The sequence below is a fragment of the Vipera ursinii genome (assembly GCF_947247035.1).
Source record: "Vipera ursinii genome assembly, chromosome: 2".
NCBI classification, from domain to species: Eukaryota; Metazoa; Chordata; class Lepidosauria; order Squamata; family Viperidae; genus Vipera; species Vipera ursinii.
In genome coordinates, this window is record NC_139513.1 from 21,656,785 (window position 1) to 21,683,517 (window position 26,733).

At 43.3% G+C, this 26,733-nt stretch overlaps 2 protein-coding genes across 6 annotated transcripts in view; both read right to left on the minus strand.

Annotated features, from left to right (window-relative positions):
* The window catches only part of DDAH2 (DDAH family member 2, ADMA-independent), a 285,750-nt gene that overhangs the window by 172,413 nt on the left and 86,604 nt on the right, over positions 1 to 26,733 (minus strand). The window lies entirely within an intron of this gene.
* On the minus strand, positions 106 to 14,710 carry LOC310636752 (uncharacterized protein). Of its 2 annotated transcripts, none has more exons than XM_083356853.1 (6): positions 14,496 to 14,710; positions 11,637 to 11,978; positions 8,010 to 8,127; positions 5,719 to 5,771; positions 4,115 to 4,170; positions 106 to 1,077 (listed from the first exon to the last, which is right to left on the minus strand). In XM_083356853.1, the coding sequence occupies exons 1-6, from the start codon at positions 14,707 to 14,709 to the stop codon at positions 949 to 951; spliced, it is 912 nt and encodes a 303-aa protein (XP_083212979.1). In that variant the 5' UTR covers position 14,710; the 3' UTR covers positions 106 to 948. The 2 variants fall into 2 exon arrangements, with proteins under 2 accessions (XP_083212979.1, XP_083212980.1); XM_083356854.1 differs by having other exon boundaries at positions 106 to 1,073; positions 4,111 to 4,170.

Sequence of the window (26,733 nt, forward strand, 5' to 3'; positions counted from 1 at the left end):
GAAAAATTGTAAGGTACAGGTCTCTGATTTTGCAAATGGAAAATGCAGCCCTAAACATTATTATTGTGTAGTGGGTCCGACGCAAGGAAGAGACGCCAGCCGGTGTACGTGTTCAGCTCTTTATTGGAAGGGGGGTAGCGTACTGGGGAATGAGGGTTACCTGGCCTCCTTAAATACCTAGCCAGGTAAGCGGACAGCCAATGGGGTTGGCCCTAGGTTTCCCGCCAAAACTGGGTTTCCCGCCAAAACCGTTCAGGCCAACGCCCCCTGGTGGCTGTTGCTATGCAGGTGCCTGCATACATAACAATTATCGCTACAGTATAAGCTGCCCTGAGCAAAATGACTCTTGAATAAACAGGCACAGCGTGACTACTTGTGTGATAGGCCCATTAACATTTATTTACACATAAAGCAAAAACTGTGCAAAACAAAAATACCACGGACGTGACAAAAATACATTTCTATTTTACATTCCAACAAACAAGTGCCTCCAAGTCCATTGTTGATTATCCACAGGTTAATTTTGTTGATCCCTGTAGAATCAGGTTTCTTGCGAATCTTAGCAATGAAAATATCTGCAGAACCCTTTTGCTTACTAGAGCAGTTACCTTGTGTGCAGCTTGACCTTCAGCCAAACTCACCTATCCTTTAATAAACCAGACTGCGTGCATAGATCTTGATGATTTATTAAAAGAAAAGCCTTGGCAGCTGGAAGATGTGTGGACTTCAGCTCCCAGAATTCTCCAACCTCAGCCCTTCAACAAGCTTGGGAAACCCTGCTCTAAAAGATGGTATGAATTTTGGGAGTTGCAATTCCATACAACTTCAAGTTGCCAACATTGAGACACCATACACCAAAAGATTGTATAAATTCTGGGAGTTGAGGTTCAAGCTTCCATAGTTGAGAAACGCTGTGTTAAAAGATCGTATATCAGCCTTTGGGACAGATCAGCTTTCTGAACAATTGCTTGCAAGCATTTCTGCATAGATGGTAGTAGGTGTCCCCTCCTTTCTCTGACTCTGGCATTGCTCTGTCTCCTTGAATTCCAAAATCGAGTATTGGATTTCTTCTGCTCCCTAAAAAAAAAACAGAAGGGGGGGGGAAGAGAAAGATCAAAAGACCAAGGCCCACTATGGTCAGTAGTATATAGCAAACTCCTTCAACCACCATCAAAGTTACTGAATTTTAGCTCAGGCTAATGACCAGACCGTAGGGATGCGGTGGCTCAGTGGATTAGGATGCTGAGCTTGTCGATCAGAAGGTCGGCAGTTTGGCGGGTCGAATCCCGAGTGCTGCGTAACAGAGTGAGCACCTGTTACTCATCCCAGCTTCTGCCAACCTAGCAGTTCGAAAGCACGTAAAAATGCAAGTAGAAAAATAGGGACCACTACGGTGGGAAGGTAACAGCGTTCCATGCGCCTTTGGTGTCTAGTCATGCCGGCCACATGACCACGGAGACGTCCTCGGACAAGCGCTGGCTCTTCGGCTTTGAAATGGAGATGAGCACCGGCCCCTAGAGTTGGAAACGACTAGCACGCATGTGCGGGGAAACCTTTACCTTTACCTAATGACCAGACCGTATAGTCAAAGCTACAGTTTTCCCAGTAGTAATGCATGCCTGTTAGAGTTGGACCATAAGGAAGGCTGAGTGCCAAAGAATTGATGCTTTCAAATTGTGGTGTTGGAGAAGACTCTTGAGAGTCCCTTGGACTGCGAGGAGATCAAATCAGTCAAGGCTGAAGGAAATCAAGCCTGACTGTCCTTTGGAAAGTCAGACACTGAAGCTCAAATACTTTGGCCACCGAATGAGAAAAGGCGGCTCATTGGAAAAGACCCGGATGTTGGGAAAGATTGAAGGCGAAAGGAGAAGGGGATGGCAGAGGATGAGATGGTTAGATAGTGTCATTGACCAAATGAACATGAACTTGGGCATGCTTCTGGAGACAATGGAGGACAAGGAGCTCTGGTGTGCTCTGGGGTTACAAAGTGTCTGATTGAACAATAAGGACCAGGCATTGCTTCTTCGAGGTTCACCTGCAGAAGCTCAGTGTATTGGCAATCAATAAAACAGAGTTTTCTGTCATGTGTGTCTTGTAGCATAGTCAGATTTTTCAGAAATCTTTAAATGAAGATAGATCCACCAGAGGGTAAAGGACAACGGAGGACAAACACCCTCCATCCTCTTCTATCTGCCTGTCTCTCTTAGCAGACCTACCATATCTGAGCCATAAAAGTCCAGAAGGTGGCAGCAAAGAAACAACCCTTATGTGTGTCACAGGTTCTTCTAAGTATAGTCCTAGATTTACAACCACAATTCAGCCCAAAATTTCCATTGTTAAACAAGATAGCTGTTAAATGAGTTTTGTCCTACTTAACGATCTTAACAACTCAAATTTACAACCTTTATTTTTTTTTTTTGCCAGTGTGTTAAAATGAATCACTGCAGTGAAGTGGTTGTTAAGGAATTCTGGCTTCCCTCATTGACTTTGCTGGGAAGGTTACAAATGGTGTCCTCATGACTCCAGGACATGCCAGTTGCCAAGCATCCAAATTTTGATCACGAGACCACGGGGATGCTGCAATGGTTGTAAGCAGGGGTGGGATTCAAATAAGTGAACAACCAGTTCTCTGTGTGGATGCCACTTCCGAAAGTCAATTCTGGGCCAGGGCAACAAAAATTAGCTACCGGTTCTGCCAAAAGTGGTGCGAACCGGCTGAATCCCACCACTGGTTGTAAGTGTGAAAAATGGTCATCAGTCACTTTATTCAATGTCATTTTAACTTCGAATGACCACTAAAGAAATGGTCCTAAGTTGAGAATTACCTGTAGTAGATCTGTACTTCTAAAGCAGGGGTGTCAAACTGCCGGCCTGCGAGCCAGTTTCATCATACCGAAGCCGCGCCCACCCCATTGCCGGCAATGCAAAAAAAGAGTTGTGATATGTCACGACACATCACGTGACGTGGCGAGTCTGACACTTGAGGGACCTGACTTGGAAGCAGTTAAGTCTGCATAGATACAAGTGTGGAATGGCCTTCAAGGAATGAGCCTAACAGTCTGGCAGGACAGAAATGGATGAGGCAAAACAAAAGGGGGAAATCCGTTCACCTTTCTCTTCAGGTGACAAAGTATTGTTGCCAGAGCAAATCCAAATCCTAAAAGCAATTTCTTAAACTGACTTTATTTGCAGCCAGTTTATGGGAGACAAACAGCTGAAGAGTGCAATGCATAAACATCCACTGCCCTCTGAAGGAGAGACTAGATTGGCCTAATATGCAAATATATGTAAATCAGTGATGGGATTCAGCCAATTCGCACCACTTTGGCAGAACCGGTAGCTAATTTTTTGTTGCCCAAGCCCAGAATAGACTTCCGGAAGTGGCATCCACACTGTTGTGATTCAGGGTCAGCCTGTGGGTTCGGCAGTTGGGTCGGACGACTCAGAGGAGGAGAGGGGTGTTGAAGAGCTTGCTGATGATGGCTTTGAGGCTCCGCAGAGCCCTCAGCCAGGCCCCTCCCACCTGGTCACGATGGAGACCCAGCTGTGTGAGCCTGACAGCGTGGATGAAGATGACCCACAGCTGGCCCTGTTCAAGGATGCCCGACGCAGGAGGCAGTCAATCAGGAGTAAACAGAGGAAGGCAATGGGGTACCTCGGAAGGAGGCAGAGAGAAGCCACGCCCTGAACTGTATAAAAGGGGAATGCGTGGGAGGGCTGGTTTGCTGAAGGCAACCGCTTGAAAAGCTCCTGTTTCTTGGTTCGTGTCTTGTTCTGTTTGTTTTTGTATTCATAAATTTGGCAGGCTTAATTCCTCTTGCCTTCTTGTAAAAGGGGTTGTCCCTGCCTTTTCTGCATGGCCGGTAGCAGGCTGGTACAGAACAGACACAGAGAACCGGTTGTTCACATATTTGAATCCCACCACCGATGTAAATTAACTTGTTGCAGAATGGTTTTAATTTATAATGGCTTTCACTTGAGAAAAAGGACATTTTGTCACAAACTGGAATGTGGATCACGCTTATACCACTCTTTCTGGCATTGGAGATGGCATATTAATCTATTCAGTACTTGATATAACAATCAGGAGCAGTAGAAGTGACACAGAACTTACCTCATTCACCTCTACGTCTTTCTCTTTCCCTTGGTTCTTTAGGGGTTTTTCTACTCCTAGGTTTGGAAGATATTAGCAAATGTAATAGAACAAACTACAGCAACTCACTAAGATTTCTTAAAGAACAGGTCAACAGCTGTTCTTCCCAGGCATCCATTTTGTAAAAGAGGACTTCACAGTGTGGAATGGGAAAGCTCGCTGTGGCCAATTCTCTGTGGCAACTCATCGCAGGACAACTCACCACCAGGCAATTCAACAATTCAATTTAATTATTTAAAATAATTTTGAAAAATAATTTTAATTTTCATCTTTCACACTTAATTTTCTCCCTCCTTTGGTATGCTTTCTTTAATGATCCCGTTCCACCATTTCTTCGATATTAGTGTAACTCTTATCCCATGGCAAGTTGGCTGCGGTGAATTGTCCTAGACCAGTGATGGCAAACCAGTGTCTAAACTGCAACCCAAAACCCACTTATGTACCGTCAGGTGCCAGGTGGGCATGGCCCATTGGGTGGGTGTGGCAAATTGGGTGGGCATGGCTCATTGGGTGGGCATGGCTGCGGTGGTAATGGCAGACTGGGTGGGACCAAAAAGTTCAATCAATCAATTCCAACTTTGCGAGATCTTTTTTTTCCCGTGAGAAGTTGAAATTGATTGATTGAACTTTTTTTTTGCACATGGCGAAAATAAAAGCACTACACAAATAAGGACACTTACACATACATATTCAAGACTGCAAATTGGATTAAAGGATATATATAAATATCCTGTAGGGACGTGGTGGCTCAGTGGGTTAGGACGCTGAGCTTGTCGATCAGAAGGTGGGCAGTTTGGCGGGGACCACTATGGTGGGAAGGTAACAGCGTTCCGTGCGCCTTTGGCATCTAGTCATGCCGGCCACATGACCACAGAGACGTCCTCGGACAAGCGCTGGCTCTTCGGCTTTGAAACGGAGATGAGCACAGGCCCCTAGAGTTGGAAACGACTGGCACACATGTGTGGGGGAAGCTTTACCTTTACCTTATAAATATCCTAAATCCAGGTATACAAATCTCTCAAAAGCAATGTTTCTCTACCTAGGCAACTTGAAGATATGTGGACTTTAACTCCCACAATTCATAGTGTGCTTTAGTTAAGTATTTCTCAACCTTGAGAATTGTAATTTTTGTAATTGTAATTTTTAAGGTGACACAAATTTTAAAAAAATCCTAAAAATATGAAAACTAATCAGAATTAATGTGGAAATTTTAATTAACTTTCTATTAAGTCAAATACAGTTTGTATTATAGACACACCCAATTTGGTATGTAACTTTCAGCATACTCCTTAAAGGCCAGTTGTATCCATCGGCCCCAAAGAAGTTCTGTCTCAAATAATCAATAGTTTAATCAGTGTTTTAATCAGAATAGAAAAAACTGAGTCGAAAGGCTCTTTACTGTAGCCAGTTAGACAGAGAAAGAATTGTGGACATCACAATTTTGACTGTCAGTGATGCACTGATTTGGACTATACTAAGCATAATCAGGAAAAAAAAATCATCAATCTTTATTACAGTCATAGATCACCAAAAAGGAAAAACAAAAAAATTTAAACACTACTCACCAACTGAATCCTGAATCCCTTGTGATTTTGCCTCCTTTGCAGTCTTACTGGGGCTTAAAAGGATGACAGAGAAATGCCTCCTAAATATCTGGTTTTTATAAGGTTCATTCAAACAAGAAAAAACATGGTGCTGTGGTAAATCAGATATTTAATCTGAGCGTTGGCACATGTAGGATATCTAATAATTTTAGAATCTGAGGGTACCTTAAAGATCAACCCCTGGTTTGGCCAAAAAATAAAAGAAATACAACAGCACTTAGATTTATATACCACTCCGCAGTGCTTTACAGCCGCCTCTAAGCAGTTTACAGAGTCAGCATATTGGCCCCAACAATCTGGGTCCTCATTTTACCAACCTTGCTGGGAGGTGGGGGGGATAGAAGGCTGAGTCAACCTTGAGCCATTAAGAATCGAACTCCTGGGGTGAGGAGTGAGTTAGCCTGCAGTACTGCATTCTAACCACTGTGCCTGTTGTGTTGTGGGTTCTGGAGAGCAGGAAGGATGCCGAGAGGATGAGTACAGCATAGCAACTCTTTATTAGGTGAAGGGACTGTACTGGGGAATAGGGGCTACCTGCACTCTTATATATACCTGGCCAGTACCTGGCCAGGTACTCAACCAACCAATCAGTTTGAACCTCTGTTTCCCGCCAAAATGCTTCCCGTCGAAACAGTTACAGTTCAACGCCTCCTGGTGGTGACTCTTATACACAGCTTTAGGTGTTGCAATAAATCTTAATACATAACAGTGCCACCATGGCTCTTTAAGGCAGCAGTCCCCGGTCTTTCCGGCTTGGCAGGGAGGGCAGGAGAGAGGGGATGGTTCCGTGTGAGTAGCAGGCACACGAGCACTCGCCCATCACTTGTGCGGCCTGGTTCCAAATGGGCCGCGGCCCAGCAGGGATTGGGGACCCCTGCTGCAGGGGAACTGAGTGTGGTGTTCTATCTACAGCTCACCTCAAGGCTTTCATCCCTTTCTAATGATCTCACCTTCCTGAAGCTTTTATTCTATTTATCTAAAGCAATGTTTAGATAAAAGCCACAATTTTGATGACTTAAAGCTGTCAGGACTTTAATTCCCAGAATTATCCAGCCAGCAGCCTGGCTGGGGATTCTGGGAACTGAACTTCACACAGCTTAAAACTGCCAAAGTTGAGAAACACCAATCTAAACAGATAACAGCTAACTCCCTGAATTGAGCTTTATAACAACTCAAAGGGGTTCCAATTTTAGCTCCAGAAGGAATTGTGCTCCCCTAAAATAAACTTTGGCCAAATACTTTGGCCACCTAATGAGAAGGAAGGACTCACTGGAGAAGAGTCTAATGCTGGGAAAGATCGAGGGCAATAGAAGAAGGGGACGACAGAGAATGAGGTGGCTGGATGGAGTCACTGAAGCAGTGACTTAAATGGACTCCAGAAGCTTAAATGGACTCCAGAAGATGGTAGAAGACAGGAAGGCCTGGAGGAATGTTGTCCATACGGTCGCGATGGGTCGGACACGACTTCGCAGCTAACAACAACAACAAAAACAAACTTGTTTGTAATCTGGAAGTGTTTCTGGATTCCCAGTTCCTATTACATCACCAGAAAGGCTTCAGTCAAGCCCTCATGGCCTCAGTACCTGACTACTATGCTACATGGGACTGCCCTTGAAGACCACCTGGAAAGTACAGGTGTGCAACAGCCCACATCCTAATGGGAGTGACTCCATACTCCCAAACAACACCTGTATTATATGGGGAACTTCTTTGTTCCAGGATGCAATGTAAGATGCTAAAAATAGCTTTTAAAGTTGTACATGGCTTGGGACCTATGTAACTATAAGAGTCTTGTTTGCCCCAAGAAGAATCTACTAAATAGAACTGTGTGTTTCTTCCACTAAGTTGACCAGACCAGGAAATCAACAGGAAGGCTTAATTCTTTTATTGATATTGGGCTATAAGAGGTTCTTGCATATCAGACTGTGCTGTACTTTCTTCCCCTTCTTATACTCCAGTGAATTAAAAAGTTGTCTGTCTGAGTCACTTCTGAAAATGATTTATCTGTTGTTAACTTAATGTATTTTTCACTCGTCACTTTGGTAATGGAGCTTACATATTTCCATCAAAGTCTTCGCTCTTTTTTTGGTTCCATGTCATTTTTTTGGCCAGATTGTAAGGATATCACCAGAAGACAGTGGCAAGCTGTTTCTGCCCAGCCTCCCACCATCATGGAAATCAAGGAAGCAACATCCCTACAGGAGTTCAACTGAATTCAAGGGAGACATTCCTGTCTCTTTTTAAATCTTTACCTGATTCTCCGTGACTGAAGCTTCTCCCAGAGAACAAATATAGCTACCCCCATCCATAGCAGAGTGATGAATCCTATCACGGAACCGCCAATGACTAGGATCTTAAACTTCTTTGTATCTTTGGAGAGACATAAAATAGAGCTGAAAAAAGGAGCCATTCCAAAGGAGTCAAAAAAGTCAAGATGGCAGCCTCCATTGTGTGGTTGAACCGTTACCCATGCTGCCCATGCAGGTTTCATAATTAAGGTCTGAAACTTCAAACTGATAGAGCTGGCAGAGATGGCCAAATTAACTGTTCTATTTTTTTTTAAAAAAGGAAAGTATCCAGTTTTGCTCCTATTTGGAAACCTCTTCTAGATTTTCTGCTTGAAACAGGGGGAAAAATGAAATTTTGACTTTAGATTTTGCTGATTAGATTCGATTGCTTTTATAGAAATGGCTACTACTCACTAAATATGTAAAAGCAAAAAAGCTGAGGTTGTCATTTTATTCTGTATTTTACTGCACTGAAAAAGGCTGGAAGTTAAAGCCTTTTTTTATTTTCCCTTTTACCCCCATTTTCCTTTCCTTTTCTCTTCCCCGTTCCCCTATTATCATTATTTTCATTTCTATTTTATATTATGATAAACTTCAATTAAAAAAAACCTATAGAGCACATCGTAAAAGTTGGAGCTTCAATTGAACATTAAGACAGAATCTTGCAAGTTGGAAGAAACTTCCCACTGACATTTTTAATTGCTAGATCCATTGGGGTGGTCCCTTCTTATGTTCCAGACCTAGAATCCTAGGTCTGGAATGGAACTCAGAGGTCTTCTAGTCCAACCCCCTGATCAAGGCAGGAGACTTTTACCATTCCAGTCAAACAAATGTCCAGCCTATTTTTGAAAACCTCCAATGATGGAGTACGCACAACTCTGGGGACGCAAGCTATTCCTCCGATTAATTGTTTTCATTGTCAGAAAATTTCTCCTTACTTCTAGATAGGATCTCTCTTTAACAAGCTACCATCCATTATTTCTTGTCCTGCTCTTTCTTTCTGGAAAACCCTGGTAGAGCTAGGGAAAAGCAGAACTAGAACTCACAGTTCTGGTTTGTTTGTTTGCTTGCTTGTTTGTTTGGCAAATTTATATGCTACCCAACTCACACACAGTGGCTCTGGACAGCTTATAGCATTAAACATCCACAACATAAAACCTCAGAAAATCCCACCACCCCCAGTCCCTCCTACCCCCTTTAACCACCACACTACACTAAACTGATTCAATTAGTTTTCTTCTGCAGATAGCCATCAACTTATGATTAGAACTGAACGCAACATTTCTTTTGCTAAGCAAGACATTTGTTAAGTGAGGCTTGCCCCATTTTACAACCTTTCTTGCCACAGATGTTAAGTGAATCACTGCAGCTGTTCTTAGTAACACAGTTGTTAAATGAATCTGGCTTCCCCATTGATTTTGCTTGTCAGAAGTTCACAAAAAGGTGATCACATGACCGTGGGACATTGCAACCCTCATAAATAATGTTTAATGAAGAGGACACGATAGCAGTGTTCCAGTATCTCAGGGGCTGCCACAAAGAAGAGGGAGTCAAGCTATTCTCCAAAGCACCTGAAGGCAGGACAAGAAGCAACGGATGGAAACTGATCAAGGAGAGAAGCAACCTAGAACTAAGGAGAAGCTTCCTGACAGAACAACTAACCAGTGGAACAACCTGCCTCCAGAAGCTGTGAATGCTCTAACACTGGAAGTTTTTAGGAAGAGACTGGAGAGCCATTTGTCTGAAATGGTATACAGCAGGGGATTCAAACTGCCGGCCTGTGGGCCGGCCATATCACGCAGAAGCCGTGGCCACCCCATTGCCGGCAATGGCAAAACCATCCCGATACATTGCACGACGTCCCGTGATGTCGTGAGTTTGACATGTCTGGTATAGGGTTTCCTGCCTGAGCAGGGGGTAGGACTAGAAAACCTTCAAGGTCCCTTCCAACTCTGATTCTACAATCTTTTCTACAACAGTCATTAAGAGAAGGATAGAAGGATAGATGAGGGGGGATAGATGGGGAACTCATCAAATTTGCAGATGACACCAAACTGGCAGAAGATAGGCTTAAGATACAGAAGGAACTTGACAGACTTGAACATTGGGCTCTATCTAACAAAATGAAATTCAGTGATGCAAAAAGTAAGGTTCTACATTTAAGCAAGAAAAACCAAATGCACAGGTACGGTATAAAGTGTGACCCAAGGACCCCTGGAGGTCTTGAAAGACTCTCTTGGGGGTCCACAAAATCAAAATTATAGGTAGTTCGTAACTACCTATAGGTAGTAACTGTGAGAGGGATCTCAGAGTCCTAGTGGACAATCTGTTGTGATTCAGGGTCAGCCTGTGGGTTCGGCAGTTGGGTCGGATGACTCAGAGGAGGAGGAGGGGGGTGTTGAAGACCTTGCTGAGGGGGTTGAAGATCTTGCTGATGAGAGCCCTCAGCCAGGCCCCTCCCACTTGGTCACCACGGAGACCCAGCTGTGTGAGCCTGACAGCGTGGATGAAGATGACCCACAGCTGGCCCTGTTCAAGGACGCCCGACGCAGGAGGCAGTCAATTAGGAGTAAACAGAGGAAGGCAATGGGGCTTCTCGGAAGGAGGCAGAGAGAAGCCATGCCCTGAACTGTATTTAAGGGGGAATGCATGGGAGGGCTGGTTTGCTGAAGGCAACCGCTTGAAAAGCTCCTGTTTCTTGGTTTGTGTCTTGTTCTATTTGTTTTTGTAGCAATAAATTTGGCAGGCGTAATTCCAGCCTCTTGCCGTTTGTGAAGGGGTTGTCCCTGCCTTTTCTGCAGGGCCGGTAGCAGGCTGGTACAGAACACAATCACTTAAATATGAGCCAGCAATGTGCTGCAGCTGCCAAAAAAGCCAACACAGTGCTAGGCTGCATTAACAGAGGGATAGAATCAAGATCACGTGAAGTGTTAATACCACTTTACAATGCCACACTTGGAATACTGCATGCAGTTTTGGTCACCACGGTGTAAAAACAAATGTTGACACTCTAGAAGGAGTACAGAGAAGAGCAACAAAGATGATTAGGGGAGTGAAGGCTAAAACATATAAGGAATAGTTGCTGGAATTGGGCATGTCTAGTTTAATGAAGAGAAGGATGAGGGGCGACATGATAGCAGTGTTCAAATATCTCAGGGGTTTCCACAAAGAAGAGGGAGTCAAGCTATTCTCCAACATTATTATTGTTGTTGTTGTTGTTATTATTATTTAGTTGCCAAGCATGTGGATTTTGATGACATGACCATGGGGATGTTGCAGCAGTCATAAGTGTGAAAAACGGTCATAAATCACTTTTTTCAGTGATATAACTTTGAATTGTCACTAAACGGACTGTTGTAAGTCAAGGACTACCTGTATTTTAGTTTCAACTAAAGTGAGAGAGGGGATCAATTGTGAAAACCCAGCCCTGTAATCCATACTGGTTCAGAACTAGCTTTGTATTGGAAAAACACCCTTGCGTTGAGTGCTTGAAGTGTCATGGGTTGCTCCTACCTGTCTGAATTCAACTGAACCATTATCTATGCAGGTGGTAGCTCTGAGATATGGGCAGGGCATAAATCTTATACTCACCCAATGGTGCTGGGGTAGACCAGGGCATTTCTTCAGACTCCAATCTCTCTGAAACTCTAAATTCATCTTCCAAGCAATAGCCGTCAAACTGGGTGAGACATCTGGGATTGCTGCACTGCCAGAGGCCATAATTCTGGGGACTGTCTTCGACTGTGATTGTAACTCTTAGCTTCACAGAAATGTGATTAGACGTTTTCTTCCCATTTAAAGTCCAGACGATGGTAGAGCTGTCCTGAGTTTGGGCTTCCAACTGGTCATCACAAGAATTACAGGTCAACTTTACCCTGTGTTTACTTCCATGGGAATTCTTGAGAGGGTAAACCTTCATCCCACGTCGATTATCTGTCAGAAATACCAGCAGGTTATTCCTTGAAAGATTTGCAAATACGGAGGTAAGGATCAATGTCTGTGGAGATTTCTAACCCCCCAGGTCATGGATGTCTCAAAGACCCTTTTCCAAAAGTCTATTGGACTTTTCTTAGGTTTTTCTTTGAAAACATTTCGCTTCTTACCTGAGAAGCTTCTTCTGTTCTAACTGAAAAAAGTTAAAAACTGAAAAAGCTCCTCGGATGAGAAGCGAAATGTTTTCAAAGAAAAAAATAATCAAGAGAGTCCAACTGCCTTTTGGAAAAGCATCTTCAGGAACAGTAAGGATATCTTTTTGGGAGACACTGGGATCTGAATGAGAGGTTTAAGTTACCAGTTATTACCTGGTTACATATAGAATTCCATACTGCATTTAGTGAAATACTCCCAATAAAAGGAGAGGTGTACAGGGAGGATAATGGAAGGAAATTTCTCTCCTTTATAGAATTGCAACTGCCTATCCAGCAAATCAAAACAATTTAGAAGAATCAGACAGGCAAAGGTTCCTCATCTAATCATGAAGAAATCCATCAGAAGAAATAAATACTAGCAGAGTTTTTTTTAAATAGGTCAGTTAATGGCTACATAGGTAGTCCTTGAGTTATGACCACGACTGAGCCCAAAGTTTTCCTTTGCTAAGCAAGACAGTCATTTAGTGAGTTTGCTACATTCTTTCTTGCCATAGTTGCTAAGTGAATCACTGCAGTTGTTAAGCAAATCATTTGTTCATTAAGCAAATCTGGCTTCCCTCACTGATTTTAGCTTGCCTGGGAAGGCTATAAAGGATGAGTGATCACATGACCCCAGACAGTGCAACTGTCATAAGTACATGCCACTTGCCAAGTGTCTCAATTTTGATCATGTGATCATGGAGATGCTGCAACCCTTGTAAGTGTGAAAAACAGTCATAAGCCACTTTTTCCAATGATGTTATAAGTTTGAAGGATCGCTAAATGAGTAGTTGTAAGTTGAGGACCACCTGTATCATCAATGATATCTAAAGAGAACCTTGTTGATTTGGGAAATATACTCGCTGTCAATCAGATGCTAGGGATGTCAGTATGTCCTTGCTTTCCCGCCAAAGACAGGCGGAAGGGGTGCTGGAGATCATCTAGACGTGGCTCAATAAAATCGCTACAATAAACTATACCAAACAAATGGCCAGGCTCCATTGAAACCTCCAGTGAATGGGAGCCTATCTGTGCTTTTCTGTTATCAAACAACATGTTTGGAATATTTATTTGCTTCAGTAATCATAATAGTAAAGTTGGAAGGGAGCTTGGAGGTCATCTAGTCCAACCCCCTGCTCAGGAAGGAAACCCTATACCATTTCAGACAAATGGCTGTCCAGTCTCTTCTGGACATTCACTGCTTCTGGAGGCAGGTTGTTCCACTGGTTAATTGTTCTAACTGTCAGGAAGTTTCTCCTTAGTTCTAGGTTGCTTCTCTCCTTAATTAGTTTCCATCGATCGCTTCTTGTCCTGCCTTTTATAAATAACTCATGGCAGTGAACATACCTAATAAGAGCCGTGGTAGCACAGTGATTAGAATGCAGTACTGCAGGCTAACTCACTGCTCACTCCAGGAGTTCGATCCTGACCAGCTCAAGGTTGACTCGGCCTTCCATCCTTCCAAGGTCGGTAAACAATCCGGACCCAGATGGTTGGGGGGCAATATGCTGACTTTGTAAACCACTTAGAGGGCTGTAAACCACTGTGAAGTAGTATATACATCTAAGTGCTAGTGCTACCTCTTCCTCTTTCTCTTTTCCCCACAACAACAACCCTGTGAGGTGAGTTGGGCTGAAGAGGACTGGCCCAAAGTCACCCCAGGTGGGACTAGAACTCACAGTCTCCTGCTTTCTATTCTGGTGCTTTAATCACTAGACCAGACATGTCAAACCTGCGGCGTCACGTAACATCGCACAACGTATTGGGACAGTTTTGCCATTGACGGCAATGGGGTGGGCGTGGCCTCCAGATGACGCATCCGGCCTGCAGGCTGGCAGTTTGACACCCCTGCACTAGACCATTCTCTGATTCTTGCTGAGTCTTCCAGCAGAATTCTGGGAGTTGAAGTCCACACATCTTAAAGTTGCCAAATCTGAAAAGTACTGGTCTAAAATTACAAGCTTGGACCATTCAAACCCAGGGTGTGTATTAAGGCCTACACACTGACATTCCTTCAAGCCAACAGCTGGCTAGGCCACCCAGATATGTAGACGTCTTCTGGAAGACATCAGTGCCATTTTCAAACAGTCTACTGCTATTTCCATCCATCACAAGGGTCTTCAAACCTGGCCCTTTTATGACTCGTGGACTTCAACTCCCAGAATTCCTCAGCCAGGCATGCTGGCTGGGGAATTCTGGGAGTTGAAGTCCACGAGTCATAAAAGGGCCAGGTTTGTAGATCCCTGATACATCATTTGGTGCCATGAGGACATTCAATACAGTATCTACTTCCCAAAGCTCTAAAATGCCGCATTTTTATTACCAGATTTCACACTGACTGAGATAAAGGATGAGTTTCTTCTCCCATCGGAACAATAGAAAGTGCCGGAGTCATTCATATGTTGGAGCGGGACGGTGAGGATGAACCTTCCATTATTTTTTTCTAGCATCAACTTTGATGGCCTTTGAAATCTCTCTAGGTTTTCATTAATGACCATCTCATCAGAAATCACACTGCAAATTTCTATCTGGCCCATTTTTAGGCCTGCACAGATGGGGTAATGGGGAATCCAGTACCATGTGAGTTTCACTCTGTTCAGGTCACATGGAATTTTAGTCTCACCTCCAGCACTGACCTCCATCTCTGAAATTATGAGGACAAAAAACAAAGTTAATTAGTTAGTCTTTACCCACCACAAAGCCAGCCCCAAATGCCCAAATCACAAATTTTCTGTGAACCTGAGGCATCTGTAGCAGGGGAGGGAGGGGACATCAGAACAGTCAAGATGGCAGCCTGGACCTCATGATCAAAATCCACACGTTTTTTACACCCTCCAAGGTGAACATCTTGGCCAACCTTAACTTCTGGCCAAGCCTCAGAACCACAGCAACAGAGAGGAAAAGCAATACTATTAAATATACAGGTAGTCCTTGACTTACAACCCAGAATTTATGTTGCTAACTGAGACATTCATTAAGTGAGTTTTCCCCAGCTTACGACTTTTCTTACCACATTTGTTAAGTGAATCACTGCAGTAATTAAAAGTAATATGGTTGTTAAGTGAATCTGACTTCCCCATTGGCTTTGCCTGTTAGAAGGTCGCAAAAGGGGATCACATGACCCCCGGGACATTGCAATCATCATAAATACGAACCCGTTGTCAAGCATCTGAATGTAAATCACATGACATGGGGACGCTGCAACGGTCATAAGTGTGAAAAATGTTCATAAGTCACTTTTTTCAGTGCCCTTGTAACTTCAAATTGGTCACTAAACAAACTGTTCTAAGTCAAAGACTACTTGTTTATGGGAAAATATGCTCTCTTTGTGCTAGGAATCACAAAATGTGTGGAAGATGTACAATTTTTTAGCCTATTTCAACTATGGACCCAATTCACTTACCGTAATTTATTTATTTAGAAATTAGAATAGAATAGAATAGAATAGAATAGAATAGAATAGAATAGAATAGAATAGAATAGAGTAGAGTAGAGTAGAGTAGAGTAGAGTAGAGTAGAGTAGAGTAGAGTAGAGTAGAGTAGAGTATTTATTTATTTTATTTATTTATTTTTATTACATTTATATCCCGCCCTTCTCCGAAGACTCAGGGCGGCTTACAAGCTTAGCAGTAGCCTTCATTCTATGTATATGCCTGCTTATTAGGGCTTTCATACACCCCTCAAGCGGCATTATTACAAAGTCAGCTTATTGCCCCCAACAATCTGAGTAACAATGCCCCCTTTCCTAGTTCCTGCATTTCTGACACAAGACAAGATTTATTTGTTTACCACATTTATATGACTACCCATCATCTAAAAAAAACAACTCTGGGTGCCATACAACATTCAATTATTTACTGGATTTACTGGTGCCTTAACCACTAGATCAAACTGGTTCCTCCTTTAATTTTCCAAAGAAAATATGGCCCCCACTTTTATGCTACGAGATGCACCAGCCTGTAGCTGCCTTCAGCCCTGACCGGCACGGGCTAAAGAGGGCTTCCCCGAGGATCTGACTGCAAGATGATCAGGCAGTTTCTTGCAAGAAAGGATCAAAAGCTTACCTTGGAGAGCCCACACAGCTGTTCCTGCCAGGGTGACAGCAGCCACAACGGCTGGAATTAAGAAGAGAGAGGGCTTCATTGGGGGAAGACGCTAGAACAAGGGCAAGGCACAGCGTTGGCCAGTTGTAAAGAGGAACTGGGGGAGCTGGAGGGGAAAGGGAAACCACAGATGTTGTCAACGAGCATGAGAAAGGAGAAGGGAACCCAAGAGTGCATCTCTGTGGGGAAGGCCCTTCACGGGACCTGCCAATCATCAGGAAGCTCTTTCCTCTTGATTCCATATTGTTCCCAATTTATAAGGTAAAGGTAAAGGTTCCCCCGCACATGCGTGCTAGTCGTTTCCGACTCTAGGGGCCGGTGCTCATCTCCGTTTCATAGCCGAAGAGAGCCAGCGCTTGTCCGAGGACGTCTCCGTGGTCATGTGGCCAGCATGACTAGACGCGAAAGGCGCACAGAACGCTGTTACCTTCCCACCGTAGTGGTCCCTATTTTTCTACTTGCATTTTTACATGCTTTCGAACTGCTAGGTTGGCAGAGGCTGGGACGAGTAACAGGCGCTCACTCTGTTAGGCGGCACTCGGGATTCGACCCGCCAAACTGCCGACCTTCTGATCGACAAGCTCAGCGTCCTAACCCACTAAGCCACCGCGTCCCTCCCAATTTATAGAACATTCTTATTCAAGAAAGTCAGCTGCAGGGTGCAGTTCAAGGGGTGGGTTATCTCCTTTAAAGCCATGGTGGCACAGTGGTCAGAAGGCAGTACTGCAGGCTACTTCTGCTGACTGCCGTCTGATTGCAATTTGGCAGTTCGATCCTGACCAGGCTCAAAGCCTTCCATCCTTCCGAGGTCAATAAAATAAGGACCTGGATTGCTAGGACCAATATGCTGACTCTGTAAACCGTTCAGAGAGGGCTGTAAAGCACTGTGAAACGGTATATAAGTCTAAGTGCTATTGCTAATCACAGACCCCTGTGATTCAGGATCTGTCAGCCTTATGAGGTAAACCAGACTGAAAACATGATCAGATGAGCTAATTCTGCTTTATTGTATAGCATTGCATTAAGAGACTCTTGCAAGTCTGACAGTACAAATCTTTGCCCACCCCCACCCCCTCAGAGGGGCACATGACAGGGATTTTATAATATTCTTAACTTACACAGTTATTTTATATTTTAATTTGACTTATCCTTTTTTCCTCTTCGAAAATGGTTATAAGGGTTTATCAGGCCATTGCAGACTGGAATGTAGGAGAACTTTTCATCCTATTGCTATATGAATTGATTGATAGCTTCTCTGGACAATATCTCCTGATGAGAGAGAGAGAGAGAGCTTGTTGGCATTAACTGGTGTCTGGTTTGCCTTGTGAACTCCAGACAGCCTTCTTGCTTATTAATATCCTAAAATTTACACCCCTTCTGTCCTCACACTTCATTTTAATAAACATGTGAGGTATTATGGGGTGCAAATATGTAACATGTTTGATTACATGTAATTGATTGCCTATGCAAAAGGGAAGTTAACTTTGGTCCTGTCCGATCACTTTTTCTCTTGCATTTTTTTTTTGGATGTCTTTATAGAAAAGGGAATGTATGATGGGTCTCGAGGTTCTCCCTTTTCATAGGGAGATCTCACTTTATCAGAGTACTCTAGTAAATTGCTTTTAAATGATCTTCCAACTCTGTTGCTTATTGGAAAAGGTAAACCAAGGCAGAACCTAGGGTCAGATTTGGCTATCATCCCCCCCCTCCCCAATCTCCTTTACAGCCCCCAAAATTAGGAAAAGTCCCATTTAAGGTCCCTTTGGGGCCTTTTGCCCCACCCACTGTGCAGCTGCAGGCTATGCTATCTCTTATCTAACTGTTCCCTAGGCAATATCTCTTCATCTCGTCTCCCAAGGCCTTTCCCACATACCATTTCAGAATCAGGATATCTCTGCCCTTGCCAGGTTGAATCTCCCAGCCTGGAAATCCAGTACAGGGGGTTCACTGGGGATTTAAGGGAATATCATCTTCAGGGACTCTCCACTTAAGCCTTTTCAATGATAATCTCCACCTCTGGGACAACTTACCTTCAGTATTTGTCCATTCCTCCCTATTACAATATTTTCCATGTATTGTTATATTATAAATAGTATAATTCTATGCACTTGGGGGGTATTATTTAGAACACACCTGTATTATTTAGAATCAAATCCAAGGCATTACACAACCTCATCATTTATTGCAGCATCGAAGAACCCGTGCCTTTCAAAACTCAACTTCCCCTAGGGCACAGGGGCTCTTTCAGATGTCTCCTGTGGCTCCCAGTTCTCTGCCATGTGCAGTCCAAAAAAAAAAAAGTGGGACTAAAAAACTTCAACCAATCAATTCAAATATGCAGGGTAGGTGCATATCTTGCCTTGGCTCCACTCTTCAGTCAAACCCTGTTCTGCACATGCGCGCATGTACGCGCATGCGCACACATTTTTTGCGGCTCCCAGTTTTTCCTTTTGTGAGGGAACCGGTTCCGAGTGGCTCTTTCACTGTTTCAGGTTGCTGACCCCTGCCCTAGGGCATCTGCTGTCTGGAAACTCTAGGATTAGTGTTTCTCAGGCTCAACAAACTTTAAGATGTGTGGACTTCAATTCAGCATGGCTGGCTTGGGAATTCTGGGAGTTGAAGTCCGTACATCTTAAAGTTTGCAGAGTTTGAGAAACACTGATCTAGCTATTATTGTTTCAACATCTGTGGAGAATCCATGTTGCAATCGGGTTTTAAAATGAAAAGATACTAAGAGTCATAATAATGATGCAACTTTACATTGTGGTGGGGAGAAGGAAAGTTACTTTTATAAATCCTTCAGGGTTTGACTAATATTATGAAACCTCTTTTAAAAGAACGTGCACAATACAAACTCAGCTTGAACTTCCACATTAGCATAACAGCCCTGAGTGCAGCTATCAGCTTCTCTTTGATTAAGGACTGTTTTTCTATCCTTATATATTTCATAATAAATATAGTTTTTGTTTCAACTGTAAACACCACCGACTGATAATACTGCTAAGCCTATAACACTCTATCAGTGTTTCTTAAAGTTTTTTAAGACTCCTTCCCACTTTGAATGATAATAATAATAATAATAATAATTAATAATAATAATAATAATAATAATAATAATAACAACAACAACAATAACAACAACAACAACAATAATAATAATGGTGGAAGGAACCTTGGAGGTCATCTAGTCCAACCCCCTGCTCAGGCAGGAAACCCTATATACCATTTCAGGCAAATGGCTGTCCAATCTCTTCTTAAAGACTTTCAGTGTTGGAGCATTCACAGCTTCTGGAGGCAGGTTGTTCTACTCATTAATTGTTCTAACTGTCAGGAAGCTTCTCCTTAGTTCTAGGTTGCTTCTCTCTTTGGTTAGTTTCCATCCATTGCTTCTTGTCCTGCCTTCAGGTACTTTGGAGAATAGCTTGACTCCCTCTTCTTTATGGCCACCCCTGAGATATTGGAACACTGCTATCATGTCACCCCTCACCCTTCTCTTCATTAAACTACACATACCCAATTCCAGCAACCGTTCATTATAAGTTTTAGCCTCCAGTTCCCTAATCATCTATGTTGCTCTTCTTTGTACTCTTTCTAGAGTCTCAACATCTTTTTTACATCATGGTGACCAAAACTGGATGCAGTATTCCAAGTGTGGCCTTACCAAGGCATTGTAAAGTGGTATTAATACTTCACATGATCTTGATTCTATCCCTCTGTTAATGCAGCCCAGCAATGTGTTGGCTTTTTTGGCAGCTGCAGCACACTGCTGGCTTGTATTTAAGTGATTGTCCACTAGGACTCCGAGATCCCTCTCACAGTTACTACTATTGAGCAAGGTACCATCTATACTATACCTGTGCATTTGGTTTTTCTTGCCTAAATGTAGAACCTTACTTTTTTCACCATTGAATTTCATTTTGTTAGATAGCGCCTGATGTTCAAGTCTGTCAAGATCCTCCTATATCTTAACCCTGTCTTCTGGAGTTTTGGCTATTGTTGCCATCTTGCTGTCATCTGCAAATCTGATGAGTTCCCCATCTATCCCCTCATCCAAATCATTGATGAAGATGTTGAAGAGCACTGGGCCCAGAACAGAGCCCTGGGGCACCCCACTACACACTTTGCTTGTCAGAAGGTCGCAAAAGCTGGTCACATGACCTTGGGACACAGCAACAGTCATAAGTATGAACCAGTTGCCAAGAATCTGAATTTTGATCACATGACTATGGGGAAGCTGCAAAGGTTGTAACTGTGAAATATGGTCATAAGTCACTTTTTCAGTTGTAACTTTAAACAGTCACTAAATCAACTGTTGTAAGTCGAGGACTACTATAATTTTGATTTTGTAGACCCCCCCAAGAGAGTCTTTCAAGATCTCCAGGGCTCCTTGGACCACACTTTTAAGAAGCACTGCTCTAGATTAAAAATGTCTAGATTATGAGCATTTCACTTTTTTCCCCAATGGAGCATTCTGCAACTTCATTGCTCAGTATTCTCTTAGCTCTCTGCTTATGCTCAGGAGCTCACCCATTCACAAGGGTTCCTGTTCAGTTCAAACCTCCAGCAATACATTTTGTTTCTTGTTTTTAACTAACACCTATTAATTGGATTAGAAGCAAATTGGCAACTTGAATAATAGAGCCATCGTTAAGCTGTTTCTCTATCAAGGTTAGCTTTTTGAGGGGGGCAGGTCCTACAGCGTGGTGACTCAGTAGTTAAGATGCTGGACAACCCGGGTTCAAGACCCAAGCGTCCTCACCCCAGCTCCTGCCAGCCTAGCAGTTCAAAAGCATGCAAATGCGAGGAGATAAATAGGTACAACTTTGATGGGAAGATAACAGCATTGTGTGAGATTGTGTGTCACATGACCGGGGAAACATCTGCAGACAGGGCTGGCTCAATGGCCTTGTCAGAATCCATTTATATCACATTCATAAATGTATGTTTAAATTATTGTGCCTCCCCCTGGATTCTGCCATCTTCCGAGGGGGAAGGAGAAGAGGTGTATTCAGCCTGCCTGTAGGCTATCTTCAAAGACCAAGGAAAACCTTTTGAACTGGGGACAACAAGGGGGAGGGTTAGGGAAGAAGGGATCTGGTCTGTATCTCCATTTGAAACTGAAAGGAAGAAAGCAATAGCAATAAAAAGCATGAGAAGATTACCCTTTCCCACGGAAGGGCCTGACACCTAAGTTTAATTAACGTGAGTCTGACCAAATGGGGTTGAAGGGAGGGGGTTGAAATGGGAATTCTTTATATAGTATCAAAATGTAACACAATGCCAGATCCTGTCTTGTATTCCCACAATCGACTACATCTTAGTAAAATCTCCTTTTTGGACAAGCCTGGTTCCAAGAGTTCTTTATTTAATGGAGATGAACACGGCAGCCTATAGTCAGCAACAGCTAAAAGATAAAAATCTGTAAGGACTTCTTTTTAATTACCCTTGAGGGAGTCTTCTAATTTGAACACAATGTCAGCAAACCAAAGAGTAATCCTATATGAAGATAAAAATGAAGTTGTCATACTGAATATACATGATGAAAAACAGAACTGAGGTCTCGGTTGTCTTTCTTTGTGAATGATCATAACTGTTGGTATCATGTTGCAAAATCTTAGCTCTTTGAATTTCATAGATTATATCCATGAGGGTCCCTATCTCCATTACTCCCCCAATCTCTGATTCCAGAGTGATCCTGGAGAACAGGATAATGAGCAAATTCTCATCTCTCTTCCTAATAAAACTACAGCCACAGAGTGCCAAGAAAATTCCAAGTAAAACAGAGTTGAGTGGTCCTTTTGACAAGGTCTGGGAATTTGTAAATAGTGGGGAAATCCATTGGTTGACAAACAGCTAGCGTGACATCAAAGCTAGCAAGAAACACCGGACATCTGTATATTTTCTTCTCTCTTTTTTTGCTTCCTTTTTCTGCCTCTTGTACTGATTCTCTTGCTTCCTTTTAATACCTTAATTTATTGGAAAGTGAAAACATATGACAGCTGCAGGCCTCCTTATTACATCTCTGAGCTTCCCAAAGATTCTTGGCTGTGTGGTGGAGAATGCTGGACAGGCCTCAGACCAGATCCGGTAGGGCTTCTGAAGTTCTGAGGATCCTTTATTTTTAAGTCCTTAATGCAGCAGCTTTTGCAAGTCCAGTCACAAAATAAGTTTAATATCAACAGTAATTCCATTTTTTTTCTGTAGCGGAGCCTGTCCATGTTCTATTGGACTACTGTAATGGGCTGGCCCTTGAAAATCACTCAGAAATTTACCCTGGATCCAAATATAGCTATATGACTTGCCACTGGCATAGCCTTTAGGACGATGGCGAACCTTTTAGAGACCGAGTGCCCAAACTGCAACCCAAAACCCACTTATGTATTATCAGGTGCCGGGTGGGCGTGGCCCATTGGGTGGGCGTGGCTGCAGTGGTAACGGCAGACTGGGTGGGACTAAAAAGTTCAATCAGTCAATTCCAACTTTGCAAGATCTCTTTTTTTCCCACGAGAAGTTGAAATTGATTGATTGATTGGACCTTTTTTTTGTTTGTTTGCACACGGCGGTGGAGGCCTAAAGTGAAAAGGTTTTATAAAACCCAGCTGAAGGCCTAGGACTGGAATGACGGCGCACATGCCCACAGAGAGAGGGCTCTGTGTGCCATCTGCGGCACACGTGCCATAGGTTCGCCACCATGGCCTTAGGATATATCTGCTTCACATGCTGAAGAGGACACAAGTAATGCCCTTGAGGGACAGAAAAAAAAGAACCACTAGCAAGGCAATGATCAGAAAACAGGGTTCCAAGTCCTGAGTAAGAATATAATGTGAGTAAACATTTCAGAAAAGCCCCTCCCTACTTCCCATGAAGGAGCCCTGGTGGTGCAGTGGTTAGAATACAGTATTGCAGGCTAACTCGCTGCCCACAGCCTGGAGTTCGATCCTGACCGACTCGAGGTTGACTCAGCCTTCCATCCTTTCGAGGTGGGTAAAATGAGGACCCAGGTTGTTGGGGGGCAATATGCTGACTTAGTAACTTAGAGAGGGCTGTAAAGCACTATGAAGCGGTGTATAAGTGCTATTGCCATCGCTGAAAGGAAGGGAGAGGCAAAGCGTATTCAGACTTGCAAGATTCTGTCACTATAGAAACCGTGAGCTCTAGTCCCGCCCTAGCTATGAAAGCCAGCTGGGTAATTTTGAGCCAGTCCACTCTCTTCCAGTCCAACTCAATCTCACAGGGTGGCTGTTGTGGAGGAAAATAGTAGGAAGAAGGAGTACTAGATATATTCGCTACATTGAGTTGTTTATAAAAAATATATATAATAATGGAGGGAAATGACAGATAGATAGATAGATAGATAGATAGATAGATAGATAGATAGATAGATAGATAGATAGATAGATAGATAGATAGATGATAGATAAAATAAATAGCTTTACAATAAAAGTAGTATTGACCTACAGGACATGAGTTTTCTAAACTGTGCTGCTTTCCTGTTCTATACACAGGGCAAGTGTATGATGTTTGATTAGCTACACTGTGCCATCCCAAAGGTGCTTTTTTCTGAAGAGCTGAAGAAGCTTCTTGGATGAGAAGCGAAACGTCTTCAAAGAAAAACAAGGAAGTCCAATTGCCTCCTGAAAAAAAGCATCTTTGGGACAACCATGACCTGGATCAGGGGTCCCCAACCCCCGGTCTGTGGACCGGTACTGGGCCGCAGCATGCCAGCAACCGGTCTGCACAAACAAACAAGGTCCCATCCATGGGATGCAGGCAGGACACAAAACCACACACTCTCCGGTCCGTGGAAAAACCTTTCTCCACAGAACCAGTCCCTGGTGCCCAAAAGGTTGGGGACCTCTGTCCTAGATGATCGAGAATCTCCATAGATACACAGTGCCATCTTGTGGCAATGTACTGATGTGCCTTCTCTATGTGCAATCCTATCCCATCCATCATTTGACCTCAGCCTAGCTTTTCAAACAGATGCCCACAGACAACATATGAATCCTCTTGCCAAATGATGAGTGATTTCCATACAGTATTTCCCCAATGTGCTAGTGTTTCTGAGTTTTTTTTAAAAAATACTCCATACAGTTCCTTGAGTCTTTTATATTATATTTATATTTATTAAATTTTTATACCGCCCTTCTCCCGAAGGACTCAGGGCGGTGTACAGGGCAATAAATATTAAAAACGAAGTACAAAAGTTAAAAAAACAATTAAATATTATGCCCAATATAAACAGTAATTAAAACCATGTTAAAAACCCAACCCTTAACCCATCAAACCAGGCCGGATTGCTCGAATAAATAAGTTTTTAGATCCTGCTTGAAGGAACGAAGGTCGGGGGCCATCCGGAGCTCAACCGGCAAGCGGTTCCACAGGTCTGGCGCGCCCACAGAGAACGCCCTCCCCCTAGGGGCCACCAATCGACATTCTTTGATCGGAGGCACCCTGAGAAGGCCCTCTCTGTGGGAGCGCACTGGACGGAGGGAGGTTGACGCTGGCCACAGGTGTTGCCATAGGTAATCCGGACCCATGCCATGTAGGGCTTTGTAAGTCATTACCAACACCTTGAATCTCACCCGGAGGACAACCGGCAGCCAATGCAGCTCGCAGAGCAAAGGTGTAACATGGGAATATCGGGAGACTCCCAACACAACTCGCACGGCTGCATTTTGCACCAGTTGGAGCCTCCGAGTGGTCTTCAAGGGCAGCCCCATGTAGAGAGCATTACAGTAGTCCAGACGAGAGGTCACGAGCGCATGAGTGACTGTACGCAAGGCATCCCGATCCAGATAGGGCCGCAACTGGCGCACCAGGCGAACCTGGGCAAAGGCCCCCCTAGTCACAGCTCCAATATGCTCTTCTAAAGAGAGCTGTGAGTCTAGAAGGACCCCCCAAGTTGATTTGTTGGCTATTAAATCTAAATAACTTTAATCACAATGTTTCAGATGGCTTTACTGTAATAAGAAATTTGCCTCCTTCTTCTTACGATTTACCTACTTTTCTATTTTTATCCAAGCTTTTCTCAGTGTTACGTTGTTGTCCAGGTGGCTATCTTGAATTTAATTGGAGAGTTAGATTTTATTACAGATAATCTTTGACTTACAAATTGACTTATGACCATTTTTCGCCCTTATGACCATTGCAGCATCCCTGTGGTCGTGTGAATCAAAATTCAGATGCTTGGCAAGTGTCTCATATTTATGACAGTTGTAGTGTCCCAGGGTCATGTGATCCCCTTTTGCGACCTTCTGAGAAGCAAAATCAGTGAGGGAAGCCAGATTCACTTAACATCCATATCACTAATTCAACAACTGCAGTGATTCACCTAACAACTGTGGCAAGAAAGATCATAAAAAGGGCAAAACTCATTTCACAACTGTCTTGCTTAGCAACAGAAATGTTGGGCTCAGTTGTGATCATAAGTCGAGGACTTTCTGTATTTCTTAGAGTTTTTAAAAACTCCATACATGTTGCTATCTTGGAAATAATAATAATGTTGGAAGGGACCTTGGTGGTCATCTAGTTCAACCCCCTGCTCAGGCAGGAAACCCTATCCAGGGGTAGGCAACCTTTGCTCTTTTATTACTTGTGGACTTCAACTCCCAGAATTCCTAAACCAGTATGGCTGGCTCAGGAATTCTGGGAGTTGAATCCAGTAGTCATAAAAGAGGTAGCCTACCCCTGCCTTATACTATTTCAGGCAAATGGCTGTCCAGTCTCTTCTTAAAGACTTCCAGTGTTGGAGCATTCACAGCTTCTGGAAGCAAGCTGTTCCACTGATTAATTGTTCTAACTGTCAGGAAGTTTCTCCTTAGTTCTAGGTTGCTTCTTGATTGGAAGCTTAGATGTTATTATCACATTTGATAATGATATGTTGTAGGATCATTTAGGGTGTTATGAAAATTTGTTCAAATAAATAGAATTACAGTTCTATCCAGGGTTAATGCTAGCTAGTGGAAGTTGGTAAGGGATTGGCAAGGAGCGAGGGATGGGGAAAGAAAGCGAAATTAAACGAGAATACCCACTTTCCAGGGGGGGAAAAAACACCTAGATTGCAGCTGCCGCGCTTCTGATGGATTATGTGCCATCAAATCAGTGCTTTTATCAAGATAGATATTCTCCATAATTATTTGCTCTGGTCTTTTAGATCTTCCAATGTGCCCCCACCGCCACTGTAGCTGAGTCCATCCATCTTGCTCTCTGTCCTTCCATCATCCCCAGTGTCAGCGCCTTCTCCAGAGATCTGGTCTTTGCATAATGTGTCTGAAGTAGGATAATTTGTGGCTTGAGGGAGAACTATGGATTGATTTGTCTGATGATCCATCCGTTGGTTTTCTGGGCTGTCCACGGTGTTCTCAAGAGTCTTCTGTGACACAAAGTTTAAAGCCTCCTCCTGGAAGGTAATGAGGAAAACAGGTTATGTATGGGGTGTGAGCAGCAGCTCTGCAG

Coding starts and splice junctions, on each gene's coding strand:
- LOC310636752 (XM_083356853.1), bottom strand. CDS start 14,709: ATGGGCCAGATAGAAATTTGCAGTGTGATTTCTGATGAGATGGTCATT. Junction 8,128..11,636: donor GTCTACCCCAGCACCATTGG/GTGAGTATAAGA, acceptor GTCTCTCCAAAG/ATACAAAGAAGTTTAAGATC. Junction 5,772..8,009: donor CTTCAGTCACGGAGAATCAG/GTAAAGATTTAA, acceptor CATCCTTTTAAG/CCCCAGTAAGACTGCAAAGG.